This window comes from Sminthopsis crassicaudata, chromosome 2, assembly GCF_048593235.1.
Source record: "Sminthopsis crassicaudata isolate SCR6 chromosome 2, ASM4859323v1, whole genome shotgun sequence".
Classification (NCBI taxonomy): domain Eukaryota; kingdom Metazoa; phylum Chordata; class Mammalia; order Dasyuromorphia; family Dasyuridae; genus Sminthopsis; species Sminthopsis crassicaudata.
The window spans coordinates 257,070,104-257,087,967 of NC_133618.1; the positions used below are offsets into that span (position 1 = coordinate 257,070,104).

At 36.4% G+C, this 17,864-nt stretch overlaps 1 protein-coding gene across 5 annotated transcripts in view; it reads right to left on the bottom strand.

Annotated features, from left to right (window-relative positions):
* Positions 1 to 17,864, bottom strand: part of PNPLA7 (patatin like domain 7, lysophospholipase) — a 220,544-nt gene that overhangs the window by 92,456 nt on the left and 110,224 nt on the right. For all 5 annotated transcript variants that reach the window (XM_074288990.1, XM_074288992.1, XM_074288989.1 and 2 more), the window contains 2 exons: positions 5,949 to 6,018; positions 2,675 to 2,824 (listed from right to left, as the gene is read on the bottom strand). In XM_074288990.1, coding sequence (XP_074145091.1) covers positions 2,675 to 2,824; positions 5,949 to 6,018 — 220 coding nt within the window. The remainder of the gene's footprint in view (positions 1 to 2,674; positions 2,825 to 5,948; positions 6,019 to 17,864) is intronic.

Consider the following 17,864-nt stretch of genomic DNA (forward strand, 5'->3'; position numbering starts at 1 on the left):
ACTGTGCCTTAGACATTAGGAATACAAAGATAGAAATGGAAGGGGTCCCTACCCTTAAATAGCTTATATAGTTTACAGAGACAGGAATCAATATCATATATGCATAAATAAGTACAAAATTTTTTTAAAAATCAAAGTAATTCTGGGGGTAGAGGGTGCTAAGAATTGAAGAGAGTTAGAAAGAGCCTTGTGTAGAAAATGGCACTTAAGTTGAATATGAAACAGAAATGAACATTTCAAGAGGCAGATTTTAAGAAGAACATTCCAGGAAAATGAAACAATCTTTACAGAGGCACAGAGGAAGAAACATTAATGTTATACATAAGAAATAAATATAAGTAGACCAGTTTGGCTGGAATGTGTGGGGCAGGAGAGGGAGTAATGTAAAACAAGGTGGGAAATATATTTGGAACTAGATGGTGAAGGACTTTTAAATTCAAGATGAGTTTGTAATTTAGCTGAGAAATAATAGAAAACCACTGAAGTATCTTCAGCAGAGGAGTGGCATGGTTAGATTTGTGCTTTAGAAAAATCAGTTTGCCCCTGCCCAATCCCACTTGGCCAGGCTTGAATCTCACCATTAAATACCAGAGGGCAAACCTAACCTAGCTGATTCAAAAGTCTTTCTCTAGTACTTGACCTGCCTCCCACTCAAGATCCCCCTTTCCCAATCTTCATGCACTTGGGTCTCTCCAGGCTCCAGGTTAAGAAGAGAACAAAACTGCTAACATCTACTGGATGAGCAAGGAGTCACCAACTACACTCATTTTAGTAACATGGGAGACCACCATACCATTAGAGCATATCATCTGCCCTGATCTTGGGCCCTACAATCCCAAACATTGCAATTGTACCTGTTGCCCTATCCTGACAATCCTTGGGCCTTGCCACATATCCTTCCTGCATATCTCCCTACCCCTTGTATTTCTCATTTATAATGTGAGCTCATGGAGGATAGGAGCTATTTTTGTCTTTTGAATTCTCAAAGCTTAATACAGTGTTTGGTACATACTAAATGCATTTCCATTTAATGGAAAAGCAGATACACTTGACCAATAAACTAATTAGGAAAAGAAAGGTAATGAGAGCCTGAAGTAGTATGCTGATCATGTGATTGGAAAGACCGGGATGGATGTGAGAAATGTGAAAGTTAGAATTGACAAAGCTTGGCAATGACTGAATGAGAGGGCTGAGTATTTCAAGAGATAAGTTAATCCATGTGAAACTATGGTGAGATCACCAAGCAAGCAAGCACAAAGAAAAAAAATTAAAGGACCCAGGATACTCATATACATATAGTGGCATATATTTGATGATCTTGCAAAGGATTAGATATATAGAAGGAGAACCAGGAGAAAACAATGTCATGAATCCTGAGGAAGGAAGAAAGGTGGTTAACAACATCAAATGCTACAGAGATGTCAAAGAGGAGACAACAGTCCTATTTAATGGTGGATTTGGAAGCTAGATTGCACAGAATTGTAATATCCCAAATTACATAAGATCACTGTGCTTTCAAGTAAAACACTTCTTTCACCCTGAAATTTTTCTATATAACAATCAAGAAAGCTGGACCTTTTACCACACTGAACTTTCATGTTCATTCTTTATTAGATTTCTCCAGACAAAAAGAAGTTTCTAAACAAAAGAGAAACCTGGGAGTTTGACTATTTGGTCTGTTCCAAAGATTTTTTTTTTTCAATTTCAGTGGATCTGGAGCATTGACATAAGGCTTAACTGAAGAACAACAAGACCCTCCTGGTTGTAACTTTTCAGAAGATTTCTTAGTAAATGAGAACATACAATGGAACATGCCAATAGTGGGAGTATAGGAGATGAGACATCTGTCACTGCTCAGCAACTCAGTAATTTTTTGAACAAACTCTGTGCCTTCTTAAGGCCTCTTCCTCCAGGATTCAGGAAAGTTCTTGACATTACATATCCTTCTGGTAAAAAGGAAGTTCCTAATTAAGAAACTTAAGAGATTTCTGGATTCGAAAAGACGTAATAACATTCCAAAATAACATGAAAATGAATATTCCCAGAAAATATTCTCTATTTAAAATGCAAAATCATCTTCTCTAAATTAGAAACACTCTATAAGTCAGCAGAAGGTACTCCCCTTACCAATTCTCTACTTTTACTATTTCAAGTAACTGCAGAGAACCTGTTGTGTGGGATGAGGAAAGCTAATTTATTGCCATATTATAACAAATCATGACATGCTGTACCTAAGGAATAAGGAAGTTCTATAAGAATAAGACAAAACTGGGTCCTCACAGTGACTTGGTCAAATCCTTTTGCATTTGTTCATCTTCATCCAAAGTCTTATTTTCTTCATCTATAAAATGAAAAAACTACTTCTTCCTTAATTTACAAGGAGGTTGTGAGAACTAGGGAGATAAATGTATTTAGGAAGTATTCATGATACTAAGCAAAATGTCAGGATTTCATTCATCTGTTAATAAACCACTCTATAAACTCATTCATCTTCATGATATATTACAAAGGTACAAAAAGGTAATTATTATAAAGTAGAATACTAAGAAAACCAAGAAAGAAACAATTTGCCCAATGTCTTATTGCAGAGGAGTGGTGAAAAGATTTCTATACCAGGACAAATCAAACCTCCTTTCTTATTTATTAGATATTACCATTTATAAAAGATGCTTACCAATCCCACTGAGAGCATGATTGAGTTCCAGAGTAAATGTCATGAGGGGCACATCTTCTGATACTGGCATGATGGCCACTGTTGAAAGGTTACTGGATGGATTCCCAGAATCCCACTTGTTGCCAGAGAAATACTGTCCAAATTGGTGACCTGAAAAACATCGAGGAGAAGGCATCAGGCCTAAAACTCTAACCCTCTAATTGCTACATCTCTCTCTCTGAGGGAGATAGAAAAAAAGGACTCAGACTTTGCCTAAGAGGAACTTATTAGAAACATTACTATGATATATAATAAAATGATACATTATAAGAGACATAAACAAGTGCTGTGTGAATTCTGAGGAGAGAAGGAGGAAAGGAGGAGATGGGGAGAGAGAGTCAGAGACAGAGAGAGACAAAAGAGAGTGGAAGGAGAAGGAAGGAGGGAGGGAGGGAAAGAGAGAGGTGACTTCAAGCTGAGAAGAATAAATAAATGTTTTATAAAGGACATTGCACTGGGCTTTTTAGGAAAAGGCTTCTTTGGAGAATATGAACATTTATCTGTTAATGTGCTAAGTGTATATGTTGTCCTTTCATCTTATTTCCCAGCAAAAAATAATGCAGAGAAAAGTTCCCTCAAATATTTTCCATTTGTATAGCATTTACAAAAACAAAGACTGTAGATCCAAAACTCTTTCTATTTCACTCTTCCTTTTCCAATAAGTGAAATTTTATTTGGTCCTATTTTTTTATTTGTCCATCCCTTGCCTTATGTGGTCCCAAACTTTCCCAGCTGAGAAAAATCTAAGTATCTTCTTTCAATCTAAGGCAGTTCTCTCACTCCAAAACTGCCTCCAAGACTGGCTGCTGGCTAGGATCCTGAAACAACACCCACTATAATACAAGGCAAAAGGAAGTTTCTATCCATTTCTTGTGAGAACACTGTGAAACCACATCACAACCATCCAGGCATCAGTTTTCTTCCTGTTGCAGGATATACTGGAAGCTCCAGCACCTGAAGTGCCCAATGAATTGGGCCAAATGCCACAAGTATTTATTGAGAGAGTCAGCATTTTGCTTAGAAAACAGCTTCATGAATATCTTTATGGCACTGGGAATGATCATAACATGTCTCGTGTCTCTTTCCTGAAACTACCTTTTCTTGTTTTTTGTAGTATCTTCTGTGTTTTCAATGTTCTCCTGCCTCAAAAATGTTCTTAGAACCTTCCCTTTCATTTCAGTTATTATACTGTAGCCAGAGTGAATTTATGACTTCTGTTGTATATGTGATGGTGTTTTGGGTTTTTTTTTAAGTAATTTAAGTTGTTCTGCCTTTAGTAGTGGGAGTAGTTTAATGAGATCAACTATGCACTTTCAGACAATGAGTGGCAATGCATTCAGAACACGCACTCAGTTGGCAAATGAGATGTGTCATCTTCATGTTGGTGTCTGTGTTGAGAACATCCTCTTCTACTCATAGAATGTCCTTTAAGCTTCAGACCATAGTAGGGAATTAAGTGGATGATTATTGGCATCATTTGGAACATGACGAGGCCAATACAAAATGACAGCCTGAGAACTTGGATCTATTCCAGGCTCTAATAAATACATGCAAGTGTGTGCCAGCTTCAGGAAATTCACTCTCCACAGTTGAGGTTAGAACTGGGAGAAAATTAATTAAAAGTTATCTGAATGTGAAATGTTCAAGTAATAGACTCATCATTTTGTCACATCTGAATTTTCTTCCCATGACTACCACATGGCAGAAACAGTAATTCCTGACAATCCAGGTAAAGATAACACAAGATGCCTCCATCTCTGGCCCTTCTGAGGAGTCTCAGATAAATTTCTCTCTCCTTCCTGCAGTTTCTGAAAGTAAGGAAGATATTCTATTGCCTTGGGGGGGGGGGGGGGGAGAGGGGTGACTGGATCTGGGCTGGAAGTTCAGTGACCACTCATAGGCCTAATGTCAATACTGATCAGTACAGAAGCTTTGACTTGTTCCATTATTTCAACCTGGATTACTTTATCCCTTCTTGGAGCCTGATGTTCCATTCTCTGGGGTTCACCACATTACTGCTGGAGTTAGTGAAGAAATCCCATTGTTTTTAGTCCTCCTCCTTTTCAGACCGCCTGAACTCAAGGGATCCTCTAGCCTCAGTCTCCCTTAGTCATAGGGATCAGGGCAGAGTACAACCAGGCCAAGGCCCAAATCCCAATAGTATGAGATTCTCCTTATTGGGAGAAATTAATGCCGCATGCCCACATGAGGAATGGGGCAGAGATTAGGAGAAGATCCGCTCTTCCATCTCTTTGGACTATTCAGTTTCTTCAGGCTCTTCTGACTTGCAGGTTAGAGAGAGCAGCCCCACTTCAGGTTGAAAAGGACTCTGGGAAGAAGCTGACATAAAAAAGAGATGGCAATCTCCATCATATCCCTATCCCTATCCCTATCCCTAGCTTGCTCCACTAGAGAAGATGGGAAATTTTCCTTGGGTAAGATTTGTGATACTCTCTCAAGTATACCTGAATTACTTGGTTCCCAATCAGAAAGCTCCTTCACTCTGGTATATATTTTTCTATGTATACTTTCTGTTTTGCTATAAAATTGGATAAATGGTTATCTTTGCTATCATTTATGTAAAGCTTGTCATTGTGCGGAGGAAGTAAAATCTTAGATGTAATACTTAGGGCCCTCCTTTTCTCATTAATGAATAGTGATCAGGGGCTTAGCTTGAACCTGAAACTTATATCCTAATGATATGTAAGGGAGCAAATAGATATAATTCTAGTCCAGGGACTTTTCCTTTCTTTTTGAGAGCAAAGCAGCCTCTGGCTCTAACCTCTTGATTTCCTTCCTGGCAGGAATCAGTCCCCCTTGGAGAAGGAAAGTATGGAGGATGAGATCCTAGAGAAGTATCTATTCTGCCTTCCCTGTATTCTAAATAAAGATTAACCTCCCCCCCAAACCCATGCTACTAGTAAGGTCAACAAAAGATACAGTGAAGTTAACCTTGAAGCCCATGTTTCAGCCAAGTTCTTTTGGCACTTCTGACAACTACAATCTCTTAACAAGCCCCATGATGAACTATACTCATAATGAATTCTTGGCTTTGTATGTGGTTTCAGTACATTTCACAATGGACAGACAAACTGCTTGAGGATTATGCTGAAACATCCCCCGATGGAAGCAAAAATTCTTATTGCTGCACAATGAAGGGCCAGTTGAGAATATCTCAGCTCAGAAATGAAGGCATGGGGGTTATGACATTGGCAGTATTCTTAGGCACAGTTACCTGGTATAGATCCCTGCTGAAGATTGCCAAGGATCTTCTCCCCAAGTAAATGGATCAGCCTAGTCACAACCTGTTGATAAGGAGGAAAAAAGACCAAGACAAATCAATACTTTACAATAAACAATGCAATGTATGCAAAACCCTATGAGGATACTCAAGTAATGACAGGAAGATTTATGAAGCAAAACCTCCAACCTACGGTTCTAAAATTGGTAAGGTTTGTAATAAGATTATAAAGTCATATATTCTATAGGCAGCATAATAAGTGGATGGCAAAGAAATAAGATTTTTTTATTTTGAAAAATATATCGAAATAAATCATACTAAAACTGGTAATATTTGGGCAAAACAAGGCTAGAAGGAAGATATAGAAACAACTAGTAAAACTATTTAGTTTATTTTTAATATAAAAGTTTTTGAGTTTTTAGTTTCAGGAGGTTGGGGGGAGGGAAAAAATTAAATTTCAGTAAATCCCTGAGTCATTTAGGGCTTTGTTTATCTCTAATAATAGCTATAACCTCAGATAACTCACATATGTCTAACAACTAAAACTACTACTTGCAAATTATGTTCTTTCTCCACTATATTCTGATTCCCAAAAATCATACTAACATTATTTAAGGAGAATAAATATGTCGGTACTAAAAGTCATTGCTGGGACTAAAAGGGATTTGCAGGAGAATGAGTTGAACCATTCAGGTCTAAAAACAATTGGATCTTTTATTTGGGGCATTGAAGGGAAGGCAGTAGAGCTTAACAGTCAAGGGAGCAAGAGCCATAAAGGAAAGGTATGTATTAGGGCAGGCCACTCACTTTTCCCATAATGGGGCAGTTACTGATACCTGCAAACCAGGCATTCTACTTATCCTTCGTACTCTGAGGCTGGGAATGATATTTCCAAGCAAGGCTGAAAAAGGAAAGGGAAGGGATACAATTATGGATGTTGCCAGGGAGCTTCTAGAATGATGATTTTCGGTCCAGGGTAGGAAAGAGTCTACAATAATCTTTTGACAGGTGTCTCTAAGGATTTGACTAACTGCCATTAGGACTCCTGGATACATGCAGTAGGGAAATGTAAGTATTTTAAAGGGTGGGTGGAGTTGCTGAGGCAAGCATAATTGACTTCTTGCCTCTGAGATCATAGGCACAGATATACTAGTTAACTCTGAGATCATAGGTACAGAGATCCCTTATGGCTCTTGCTCCCTTGACTGTTAAGCTCTACTGCCTTCCCCCTTCAATACACCAAATAAAAGATCCAATTGTTTTTAGCCGTGAATGGTTCAATCCTAACCCCAGTTAGGATTCCAGAGAAAGAATGAGGCAAAAGAGAGAGATTAAGAGAAGGATAGGACAGAGAATGTTTATGGGATAGAAAGTCTGTTGGAAAAGCGAAAAACTAGACCAAAAAACATGAGTATGGATAAAAATAAGTGTGGTATACTGGAAAGGGCACAGGATAGGAACTCAGAATGCTTGTCATTAATTATGAAATCTAAATTTACCTCTCTAGGTTGGAAGTTTCTCATAAAATGACACTACTGAGGGCCCTTCCAGTTCACTGTCAAGTTAATAATTTTATTGATGTCTTCCTGAGCTGATAAATTGGCCCTCGGCACTCTAAGTGGGATGAATTTAGGAAGGCTTTAGGTTAGATAAAAGGAAAAACTTCCTAAAAATGAGGGTTATTAGACACTGGAACTGTCTAATAAGGGAAGTTCTTTAAAATAGAATAGATTCTAATCTTTGTAAAGAGGTTGTGGCATAATCTTCCTTGTGGATCAAATGATGAACTAATAATTTATATGGCACGCTTTAGCTGAAACATTCTATACTTCTTATAATAATTTCTGGCTCAACTTTGTGCCAACATAGGTACAGTGATGCACTGGCATCTGATATAGTAGAAACATAAGCACAAGGGAATGCATCAGGAATTTCAGGATATATGGCTATAGGAACATGACAAAAGCAGCACCAATGGGAACTGGAAAGGAGTTTCCTTTGCACGAAACTGAACTAGAAATACATCAAACTCCAGTTATATATGTCTAATTTTAAAAATGATCATTTTCACAACTAGTAATCAAAAGTTCAAAATAGCTATGATAAGACACTAGCAGCTGGAATGCTAAGGCGGAATAGCAGCTCAACAAACCATTGTTTACCAGTTAAACACCAGTTTTCCACTCATCAAATTCCATGTATTAGTTTTGCTAAATGTTAAATAAAAAAGATTCAAGTGAGTCACAAAAGGATAGTCTAAAAGAATGCTTGCTAATACCTAAAAATTATATGAACTTTCAAGTAGCAAAGTGAACATGAAGCATATTTTCAAACATTAGGTAACATTAGATAGAGAGTGACCAGAAGAATGGGTAGCAAGGTAACACAGCGGATAAAACAATGAGCTTAGAACCAGGAAAACTTCTCTTTATGAGTTCAAATCTGGCCTCAGACATTTACTAGCTATGTGACCCTGGGCAAGTCACTTCACCTGTTTGCCTCAGTTTCCCCATTTATAAAATGAGCTGTAGAAGGAAATGACAAACCCCAGGATCTTTGCAAGGAAACTTCATAAGGGGTCATGAAGAGTCAGATAGTCCTGAAATGATTCAACAACAATGACCAAAATACACCAGAATTTGAGTATATTGAACTTCTTTGCAACACCTTTAATGACTTCAAATTTTTGCAGCATTCACCAAGCCTCAATTTTCTATCTAATATTATCCTTATAGTAGGCTGGGAAATGTTTCTGGTAGTACTATTTCTACCATTCTGTATATTAAAAAACAATGGAGAAGAAACACATGACTAGCATAAAGGATCAGTGGCAATTAAATGTTTCCAATAGTGAGGGGATTTTCCACAACACTTCACTATCTCATCCCTCCCCTTGGGAAGAGCTAGAATTTTAAAAACAATAACATTTATTGTTATGAGTAAGGGGCTCCAATTTTTTTTTCATAGAATGAAATGGAAACTGGTTCTTTTTCTAATTCTAGAACAGCTATGTCACTGGCACTGTAAGCCATTTCCATTAGCAAGATATGCATGGTTAATATGGCTAATGCCAGTTAAGAACCTTTGAATAGAATCTTGGAACCTTCAATTCAAGAAACTGCAAGCAAGGAGAACATAAGTGAAGAGCAGCCCAGTTTTGTGCTATATTTTAGCAAACGTAAATCATCTAAGTAAGTAAATATTTTATGGTTTCTGTTCAAGTCAAAGAGCATAATGTTTCTCTATAAGCAAAATCTGATTAATTTAATTGGTAACAGTTATTCTCACTAACTGGAATTTCTAGTTGATCTGTCCAAAGCTTCTGGCAATGGACTCTATCCTCCTGAAAACACAATCTGTCAATGGAATAAGATTTGTGAGAAAGGTACAGATACAATCAATGCAATGATGTAATCTCTATACCTCCTGAGCTGGTACTATTCCTTCTGTCTGGAATTCTATTCATCCTTTAAGGTTTAGTTCAAGTCCCACCTCTCTATGAAGCTTTTTTTTCTGATCTTTGGCAGTCTACAGAAAGTTCTCCCTCCTATGATCTTAAAGTATTTCTTTCCAATCTACCAAGTACAGCATTTGTAAAGCTCCCCTGAGCTGGGTGCTAGAGCTACATAGATAAAACAGTAACTGTTCCTGACTTTCAAGAAGTTTATATTCTACTGGGGGAGAAGGGAGGGAAGGGAATATAACATGTAAACAGAAAGTGATATACTTCAAGTGGTGGTCTGAGGAAGAGGGAGAAAGCACTAAAGGAGATCAGGAAATGGTTTAAAGGAAGCTTGGGATCCAATAGGTAAAGATAAGGAACAAAAACATTCTAGGGATAGGGAACAGCCTGTACAAAGGCATGTTGATGGGATAGGGAATGCCACATTTATGAAAAAGCAATCAATCAAAAATCATTTATTAAGTATATATAGTGTGGTGCCTCTGGGGACACAAGAATAAAAAGCTCAGTACAATGAAAAGAGCCCTGACTGTAGTTAGACAATGCAGATTCAGATCCCTCCTTTCTCCTCCTCCTGTAGCCCATTTTTCATCTTTACGATAAGGTGTCTGAGGTTTTAGCTCTAGATCTATGATTTTTGAGCCCATGAAAAAAATCATTGTCCTCCAAAAGCTTATAATTATGTTTGGAAGAAAGATATAACTCATATATTTAAGCACATACAGAGTAAATTCAAGATGAATTTAGGAGGGAAAGCATGAGTTACTGAGAGAGTCAGAAAAGTTCTATATAGGAAGTGGTACTTGAGCTGAGCTCTGAAGGAAATGAAGGATTCTAAGATGCAGGACTGAGAAAGGAATTTATTCCAGGCTTGGAGGAGGAAAGGGACAACCTCTGCAAAGGGTGGGCCAGGAAACACTGTCATGTGGGAGGTACAAGAAGGCCATATTAGTTTAATCAAGAGTGCGTGAAGGGGAATAACACACATTATACTTGGGAACAAAGGCTGGAGTCACATTATAAAAGGGCTTTAAATTCTAGAGGAGATCATATTTGCTCTTAGAGGTAATAGGAGGCAAACAGAGCAACATGGTCAGGTTTTTATTTTAAGAATATTCCTTTGGCAGTTGGGTAGAAGAATCATTACAAAGGGGAGAGACTCAAAGTAAGGAGCCCAATTTTTCAATAGTCTAAGTGAGAGACAGGCCCTGGTTCTTTGGGTTGATCATTCTAGTAGCTATGTAAGGGTGGCTTGGAGACCTGAGTGAGGAAGGCTGTTGCTGAAGCAGAGGGAAAGGTGATCAGGATCATGGACATGTAATCAAAAGGGACAAAAATGGAGGCAAAACTGAAGAGAAAAAAAAAAAAAAAACTTGTCAATTATTGAACAGTAAGGAAAGGAAAAGGAAAGAGTCAAGAATATTAAAATTGAAATCTAGGGAGTCTGGGGAGGTGGCAGTGCCCTTAACAGAAATAGGGAAGTTTGGAGGGGTAGGTTTAAGAGGAAATAATGAGTTCCATTTTGAATATGTTGAGCTTGAAATGCTTACAGGACATCAAGTTAGTAATGAGAGAATGGAATCCAGAACAGACCTGCCTATATTAGATTCAATTTAATTCAAGAAATATTGACTAAGCTCCTGTTAACTGCCAAACATTGTGCTAAGTGCTGGGAATATATAAGAAAAAAAAAAAGCCCCTGCTCTCAAGAAGTTTATATCTAATAGGAGAGACAACACACAAAAGGAAGCTGAAAAGGAGTGAGAGGTGTTAGTGTAGAAAAACTAACATAAAGGTAAGTACCAGATAAGCTATATGAAGAAATACTCTTTAATTGCTAAATTCAGTTTTATTCTTAATTTTGGTCCTTTTTCTGGTTTCCTACAATCTTTGACATTATTGACCACACTCTCTCTTCCTAGATATTCTCTCCTCCTTGAGTCTCTGTTTTTCCCTCCTTCCTCAGATTCCTTTCCTGGATCATTTATCAATATTTTTTTCCGAGTTGTAATTCCCCAAAGCTGTGTCCTGAATGCTGTTTTCACTATCCAGTCTTTCTCAGAGATCTTTTAAGCTCCCAAAAGTTCAATAGGCATTTCTATAAAATAGCTCCCTGATTCTATAGCCCAGCTATTTTTCATCAGCTGTACCATCATGTTAGTTATCTTTTTATGAATGAAGGTTTTTTTTTTTAATCACATTAGCTAGATTATGGGCACACTGAGGAGAGGGACTCACTCAGTAAACATTTAATGAATGATGGAATTACAAAATTAGATGGCACAATGAAAAGAGTTAGGAAGACCTCAATCGAACACTGGGAATTGAATGTAAAATATTAGCACTACTGCCTATCTACGCAGGTTACTTATACCTTTGGAATCCAATACTTAATGTGCAACAAGAAAATGGTATTTACACACATATATTGTATCTAGGTTATACTGTAACACATGTAAAATGTATGGGATTACCTGTCATCTAGGGGAGGGAGTAGAGGGAGGGAGGGGAAAATCTGGAAAAATGAATACAAGGGATAATGTTATAAAAAATTTACTCATGCATATATACTATCCAAAAAATGTATAATTATAAAATTAATTTTAAAAAAGAGATTAATAAAATTGAATCTAAAAAAAACAAAAAACAAAAGGAAGACCTCAATCATGATAGCTGTGTGGACACATCACTTAATCTCTATCTCAGTTTCCTCAAATGGAAAATTGGGATAATATATGCAAAGAGATGCAATAATACCTACTTCCCAGGGTTGTTGTAAGGATTCAAAGAGATGACACTTGCAAAAGCTCACTGTCTGGCACATAAAAGGTGCTTAATAAATAATTTGTTTCTTTCCTTTTAGGCAGGAATTAATCCCAAATAGAGAAGTTCTGTTTGAAATGTTTTTCATCCAGCTATTTGCTGCTATTTAACAATAAGTAATTCAGGCTAGCCAATGGCCTTTGGTGGAAGAAGTCTGGCCATCTACAGCACATCCAAATTACTAATGTGTCCCACACAGCTCTTTCCCTTGGCAGAATCTTGTATACTCAAGGACTGCTGCCAGAACAACATATTAATGTTCAAAAAAGAATTTGAGATAATTTTTAAGGACTTAAAGAATTTGAGATAATTTTTAAGGACTTAAAAATTGAGTGATATCACAGGGATAGAAAACCAGTTACAGAAACTGTTAACAAAAAAGATCTTGCCCTAAAGCTTGGGAGTGGTTAGCTTTGTGCTTATAATCCAAAGGGAGGGAGTAGTATAATCATCCATTCAATAAATATTTACTGATTGCCTACTAAGTGAAACGCCTAGGAAGGAAATTTGTAGAGAAAGCTTAATTAGAAGGTATAGCAAACAGCATCCTAGGAAACACAAGTGATATAAAAGAAATTAAGGGATTAGAAACCTAGTTCATGAAAAAGTTATGGTATATGAAGGTTATGGAATATTATTGTTTTATTAAGAAATGATCAGCAGGATGATTTCAGAAAGGTCTGGAGAGACTTATATGAACTGATGCTAAGTGAAGTAGAACCAAAACAACATTGTACTCAGCAACAACAAAATTATATGATCAACTTTGATGAATATGGTTCTTTTCTTTTTTTCTTTTTTGACTTAGCAGGAGAAATTGAAATTTTATTATCTGTTTATCTTTTTATTTTTATTTTTTATTGTGGTAAGTTTATTTATTTTTTAACATACATTTCTTTTTCAATCATGTTGGGAGCAAAAAACCAGAGCAAAAGGGAAAAATCAAGGAAGAGATTAAAAAAAAAAAACAGAAAAAAGAAATGAACATAGCATGTGTTGGTTTACATTCAGTCTCCTTAGATGTTTTTATGGATGCAGGTGGCATTTTTGTCTAAATTCTATTGAAATTGCTTCAGATCACTGAACCACAAATCAAGCCTTTTATAGTTGATCATCGCACATTCTTGCTGTTATTATGTACTATGCATTCCTGGCTCTGCTTGTTTTGCTCAGGATCAGTTGATGTAAATCTTTCCAGGCTTTCCTATAATCATCTTGTTCATCATTTTTTTATAGAACAACAATATTCCATTATCTTCATATACCATAACTTGTTCAGCCATTCCTCAATTGATGGACATCGACTCTTTTTCCAATTCTTTGCTATCACAAAAAGAGCTGCTACAAACATTTTTATACATGTAGGTCCTTTTCTTTCCTTTATGATTTCCTTGGAATACAGACTCAGTAATGGCACTGCTGGGTCAAAGAGTAAGTAAGCACAGTTTGATAGCTCTTTGGACATAGTTCCAGACTGTTCTCCAGAATGGCTGGATCAATTCACAACTCCATCAACAATGCAATAGTGTCCCAGTTTTCCCATATTCCCTTCAACATTTATCATAATCCTTTCTTGTCATCTTAGCCAATCTGAGAGGTGTGAGGTGGTACCTCAGAGTTGTTTTTATTTGCATTTCTCTAACCAATAGTGATTTCTTCATATAACTGTAAATGACTGTATTCTTCATCTGAAAATTGTCTGTTCATATCCTTTGACTATCAATTGGAGAATGACTTATATTCTTATAAATTTGGCACAGTTCTTTATATATTTTAGAAATGAGACCTTTATCAGAAATATACTTTGTAAAGATTTTCCCCAGATTTGTACTTCCCTTTTAATCTTGTTTCTGTTGGTTTTGTTGTGCAAAAAAACTTTTTAATTTAATGGAATCAAAGTGGATTGGCTCTTTTCAACAATGAGGTGATTCCAACCACTTCCAATAGGTTTGTGATGGAGAAAGCTATCTACTTCTAGCAAGACGACTATGGGAACTGAATATGGATCACAATATAGTATTTTCATCTTTTTTGTTGTTTGCTTGCTTGTTGTTTTCCTTCTCATTTTTTCCCCTTTTTGATCTGATTTTTCTTGTGCAGCATGATAAATGTAGAAATGTGTATAAGAGAATTACACATGTTTAACATATTTTAGATTATTTGTTATCTAGAATAGGGGATAGAGAAAGAGAGGAAGAAAAATTTGGAACAAAGATTTTGCAAGGATGAATGCTGTATACTATCTTTGCATATATTTTGAAAATTAAAAAAATATTTTTTTAAAAAAAAGAAAGAAATCTAATACAATAAGACTTAACTGAGGAAAAACAAAAATATAACAAATCTTAAGAATGACATTCTGAAGTTTTCTTGGACCATCGAAGCCTAGAAAGCAGTCCCTTGCCTGACAGAGCTAAAACCAACCTAGCTATATGCTGCTTCTGGAAAAGCTTGGGAGATTAATTAACTACTGTTGTCAGAGGGCTTCCAACTCTATTAAGAAAGGCACTTAATTATTACAAGGTAAAAGGTAATATTTCTAGCTTCAAATCTTTGGTGGTAGTATATTAAGACTTTTTTTCTCTAGAAAATATAGAGCTCTTCATTAGGGATCACTGACCAATTCAATACAAAGTAAATTAAAATATGTGACTTATTTTCATTCAAGATGGAAAAGAACCAGTTACATCATTAGAAAGAGAGATCAGGTAAAAAGCAGATTGCAAATTTTTTAACAATCTGTAGATAATTGGTTGGTTAATTTTGCTGTAACATCTTGCCCTTCCCTTTCTATTTTTGATCTTTGTTACAAGGGATGGCTTGTTGGGATAGCAGGGAAGGAATATATTGAATATACGAATGTGATATAATAACAGTGTCAATAAAAATAAGATTAAATTAACAAAAACAAAAAAATGGTGGGGGAAGAGGGAGGAAACCAAGCTGTAGATATTAGCAAGGCAAAAACAACTTTAAAATGGTATGTTTACAAGGACAAGGAAAATGAACCAACTTCTTGTAGACAAACTGAGAATTCAATTCAACTCAACAAACATTTAGGATGTGCAAAGCACTAGGCCAGTCACTAAGAATACAAAAACAAAAATGAAACAGAACTTGCTTTAAAGGGCTTTATATTCTATTGGGAAGGAGAAAGGATAAATGTATACAACATGCACACAGATGAGCAAATAAAAGATAATAAGGAGTAGCAATAACAGTGGGATGAATATCAGAGCATGGCAACCCCCACACCACACACAGACAGACACACACACACACAGAGCAAGAAAAGCCCTAGAAAGTAGGTGTGTCTAAAAGAAAACAGGCCTATAGTTCATGTAGGAGCAATGTCAATATAACAAAAACATATGCATGTCCAGTGATGGAAATTTTAGGGAAATATGGTAGCTTTAACTTTGATAAAGACAGATATAACAAAAAGAAAAGAATGTTCCTCATAGAGGAAGAATTCAAGGTACAAAATGGAGAGAGAAAAAAATCGAAGGTAGGATAGCTAGAAATCCTTCCAGAGAAATAACTGCTTTGATAATAACATGATTACTCAACCTAAAGCCATAAAACATGGCTTCCCAGACAAAGAAACAAACCAAGCTTTACAAAAGCTCCTATTGACAAACCCAAAGTTCATCTTTAGTTTCCATGTACTTGGGTATGCTTGCACTAACATTTCAATTCTAGAAACATTCTACTTCATTATGAAAATATCTTAATCTAATATATGAGCTGGTACCCTTTAAATGTACCCATACTGTGTACATATAGCTATCATAAAAACTGGCCCTTAAATTTCAATCATTAATTCATCCATTTTTTTAGTTCCAAAACTCCCCTTTATGAGCACCTGCTAATTGGGTGCAATCTAAGATTTTGCCCAAGGTCATCAGTAGGGCTGCTGGACACAAAAATCCTATAAACCCTTCATATCCAGAGCAATGACCTGACAATAAAGTATAATCATTTCTCCAGTGCCCAGTGTGAGCTACAGGGTGTTTATGTTCTATAGGATGAGTCATCGTGCTGCTGTCATAGCAACAAATAGGGAATGCTAAATAATACCATCAATTCCAGTTCTAATATAGGAACTGAGCTGATATTTCCTTGAAGCTAGGGGGGGGGGAAAAGACCTGATATTTTCTCATTACAAAAGCTTTGATGTTCTTTTTAAAAAAGAAATGTTCCTCATTTAAAAACCCTATATAGATCATCTTTTACTGAGATTCCCAAGTGAGAATTTAAATTGAAGACTTCAGATTTTGGATATCCTTAAAGCAGCTAAAAACAAAGGCAGTAATGAATGCTGCAGAACTGATTGGCTAAGCATTTCAGAAATTATGGCCTCCCAGGTATTCTGCCCCAGAAAAAGAAAAAGTCCCAAACTTGGAGGAAGACCAGAAGTATTGTAGTCTAATCTGTACTCTAATAGGAATCTTTTCTATATCTCTGGTAAGTAGCATTAAATCACACAAATCCCAGATTTCTTGTACAAAACCTCTTGATGACTCTTCCCATTTTGTACTTATACAATTGATTTTTTAAATTCAAGTGTAGAATACTTTATATTAATTCATCTTATGAGATTTCTGCCCCCCCAATCGAGATAGTTTTAGAGCCTGAATTATCAGTTATCTCCTCCATCTTATTGTCACTTGTAAATGATATAATCATGCTTTCTCTGCCTTCATCCACGTCACTGTGCATAAGTGCCAAGGACAAAAGCCCAAACCAGTCAAGTGGAGCTAACTCACTCAAAGCTGAGGTTTATGTGTGGTAAGGGCTTGTTCCCCATATACAGCAGGAAGTGTCAAAGAACAGCTCAAAGGGAGGCAGAAGAGACATTTAAAGCCTTTTCCCCACCATTCTCCAAGAAAGACTTTAATTCTTGTCAGGAGGTGAAGAACCAAGGCTGATTAGTCTGCTCTCCTCAGAGAGAGGGGTTACTGGGCTACAATTATGGCTATCTACTCCCTTAAATATCATTAATCTATGGAATGTAGTTTTCAGGTTCAAGATAAACTTCTAATCACTGTTCATTAACGAGGAAAGAAGGGCATCAATCTTTATATGCTTGATTCTCTTCAAATAAAATGTCAATTCCATAATGTACACAAAATAGCAGAAACAAAGAAACCCATTTATCTGAGTCAATAGCAAAACAGAAAACAGAGATAATATATATATGAAAATATATACCAGACAATATAGAAGGAAGGAGCTCTCCCCCTGGTTCAAGGGAATCCCAACTCAAGAGAGTCCCAGATCTAGCAAAGAATTGGAAAATGGTAGGTGCCCATCATTTGGGGAATGGATGAATAAGTTGCAGTATAGGAAAGTGAGAATGATGAACAAGTTGATTTAGAAAGGCCTAGAAAGATTTACATGATGATGCTGAGTGAAAAAAGCAGAACCAGGAATACATTGTATACAGTAACAACAAGATTGTGTGACGATCAACTATGAAAGACTTGGTTCTTCTCAGTGATTCAGTGATCCAAGACAATCCCAATAGACTTTGGACAGAAAGTGCCATCTGCATCCAGAAAGAGAACTATGGAGAATGAATGTAAATTAGCATATGCTATATGAACTTCTTTTTTTTTTTC